At 40.1% G+C, this 2,552-nt stretch overlaps 1 protein-coding gene across 1 annotated transcript; it reads right to left on the bottom strand.

Moving 5' to 3' along the window:
* Positions 1-215: 215 nt before the first annotated feature.
* Positions 216-1,385, bottom strand: K441DRAFT_649427 (uncharacterized protein). Its single transcript, XM_067646943.1, has 3 exons — positions 1,209-1,385; positions 761-1,111; positions 216-688 (listed from the first exon to the last, which is right to left on the bottom strand). Exons 1-3 carry the CDS (start codon positions 1,379-1,381, stop codon positions 469-471), a joined length of 744 nt encoding a protein of 247 aa, XP_067496419.1. The 5' UTR covers positions 1,382-1,385; the 3' UTR covers positions 216-468.
* Between the last annotated feature and the right edge of the window lie 1,167 nt (positions 1,386-2,552).

The following is a 2,552-nucleotide window of genomic DNA, read 5'->3' as shown; positions in this document are numbered from 1 at the left end:
TACGCGTAGAGGGAAGAGGTGCTGCTATACCTGGGGTATGGCGAATAACACTAAGGAAGAGGTAGTAATAGTAAGGTAGGTAGCGAGGACGAGCTTTAAGGAGGGCGCCAGATATAGGCAAGCAGCGGTAAGGGCTAGACGATGGACATAAGTCAAATATTAGGTGGCTGAGACTATAATTTTCAGACGCCCTACCATAAGGAGTACCACTAATTGGCTATTTACTATACACTAACTACTAAACGCTCAATCCTCCTCCCGAAGAGGTATAAGCTGTGGAGCTCCAGGAGCCCCACCAGCTTTAATCCACGCCACTCCACCAATCAAATCAATCGATCCAAATCCACTAAAAGGGGTGCTCCATCTAGAGCTCCAAATAGCCTCCAATCCAGTTCTATCACTATCCGGATTGGACTAGACCATTAGTAAATCTCGTTCAGTAGTTACTACATGACTACCGTACGCGTTTCACATATTTTTGATTTGCTTCTGGCGCCCCTCGAATTTCTTAACATGTGTAAAGACGACAGGATACACCAAAAAATCCATAAGGGTCGCGCTCCAGATCATCAATGCGCCGCAGGGCGAATGAACGAAGCTATGGCCGTCTGGCCAGTCTCTGGGATAGTGCCATACGCGCATCTCGAGCAAGCAGACGACCGCAAATGTCCCCACCGCTCGGCACCACCTAGAAACCCGATACCTCATCAGAAAAGATCTGTGAGACATGGCGTGGAATATATGTGAGAGAGCGGCTTACCAAATCCCCCAGGAGTGTCCCCTCGTACTACCCCTTGAGAGTAACTGTATAATACTCATCAAAGATACGGACACTTGCAGAATAAAACCGGACCAGAAGGTCACATCGGTGATGCCCTGGAACTGGATCTTGAATGCCCACAGACCAACCAGGCTCATTACGATAGATAGAGTAATAATAGTGACGAGATTCTCAGCAATGAGAGGACTGTTTTTCCACTCCCTTGGCCAAAACTTGATCGTCGCATAGACAAGGAAGAGATCCACAATAAAGGGAATTGTAGAGGCTATCCGGTCGAGGATTGTTGGAGATTTAATGATGTAAAGAAACTCCCATGAGACATTGCTGCAACTATACAATTTTATTCATTTACAGATCAGTTATGGACATTTTGTAGACTGGGCTAACGAAGGATCCCACAATCAGGTGGCAGAGACCATTAACTCACAGCGAAATGAGAGGCATTCCATAAGACTTGTCACGGAAGGATTTCCGAATGTAGAGGACATATGCGATAGTCCAGAGAGCAGAACAGACAAGAAATAAAACCATCTGTATCCAGAGGTACACCTCAGGTGGGCCATGTTCCATGTCGAAGGGAGTTCTCCATGGGAACTCCATCGCGACAAGTGAGACAAGAATCGCTGAGGCAGGGGAGAAAGGGAGGCGGCGTTGGTTTAAAAAAAGTGGACTTTTAGGCTGGCAAGGGCGTGAGCTCTACCGCCGATGGCGGTCGTCTTAACAGTCGTGCTTCTAACTTAAGACGGGAAAGCAAACCTTAATTAGGAGTAACTCCATAGTATGGTAACTTGGGTTCATTAAGGGCTCAGGTCGTGGCTGATTACTAATTACTGTACTTTAGACACTTAGGCTATTTGCTGAGAGATATCACTATTGCCTCAGTGCGCATGGGGAAAGATAGCTGAGTGTGCTAAATTATTTACCTCAGCAAGCTCAGACGCATAACGTGTTTCACCACTCCTCGGGCTTTGGCGTATGAGTTAATTCATGTAATCCTTGGTACGATTTTCCCCGTTTTCCCACGGAGATTTCAACAACAGCAATTAATTAACTTTATCACCAAGTAAGGCCACTTTTTTACAGTAAAATTGTTACACACACTAATTCTTAGTGTTTTAATGGTATTTAGCACCTATATAAGCGCTTAGCCTTCTAAAAAGAGGAAAGGAGACTTTTTAAGATTTACTTTAAACTACCCCACTCCTTACAGTGTTTTTATCAGTCTTTAGTACTAATTACGCTTATTAAAATATTAAATATTAACGTTTAATATTTAATACCAATACGATATATTTAATACTGAAAGTTATTAAATATTAAATATTTTGGAGTTAAAGTAGTAGAAATACGGCCTAAAGGCTTGGTAAATGACTCTTAAGCCTCTTAACAATACTTATACATTCTAAATTTATTAAGTAAAGTTAAAATTACTAAGATTAAATTTGGGTTTATAAGTAATTACATATAATATCTTTAAATTTTGCACCCCTATACTTGTTTTACCTTTATAATTAACACTATACCTTTTCTACCTCCTAGTATTACTAATAATTATAATATAACCCTATCTACTCTTTTTGATTTTAATTTTAATTAGTTTATTTAACTTACTAAAGATAATACATTAAGCAACTCTTAGCTAAAAATATAAAACAGAACTACTTTTTAACCACTTTTTAGAAAATACAGGCAAACTACTATTTTTATTTAAAGTTTTGCCTACAATTCTCTTCCTAATAAATCTATTTGTAATAGTAAGAATTAAATTTAA

Source organism: Cenococcum geophilum (assembly GCF_001692895.1).
Source record: "Cenococcum geophilum 1.58 unplaced genomic scaffold K441scaffold_104, whole genome shotgun sequence".
NCBI lineage: Eukaryota > Fungi > Ascomycota > Dothideomycetes > Gloniales > Gloniaceae > Cenococcum > Cenococcum geophilum.
Note: the sequence above shows the minus strand (reverse complement) of the source record. Positions and strands in the feature narration are given on the sequence as shown.

What these genes read in the sequence shown, in the direction of transcription:
- K441DRAFT_649427 (XM_067646943.1), bottom strand. Translation starts at nt 1,381, where the DNA reads ATGGAGTTCCCATGGAGAACTCCCTTCGACATGGAACATGGCCCACCT. An exon ending in GGAATGCCTCTCATTTCGCT is followed by an intron (nt 1,112 to 1,208) that starts GTGAGTTAATGG and finishes AAAATTGTATAG; the next exon opens with TTGCAGCAATGTCTCATGGG. An exon ending in GGACACTCCTGGGGGATTTG is followed by an intron (nt 689 to 760) that starts GTAAGCCGCTCT and finishes TCGGGTTTCTAG; the next exon opens with GTGGTGCCGAGCGGTGGGGA.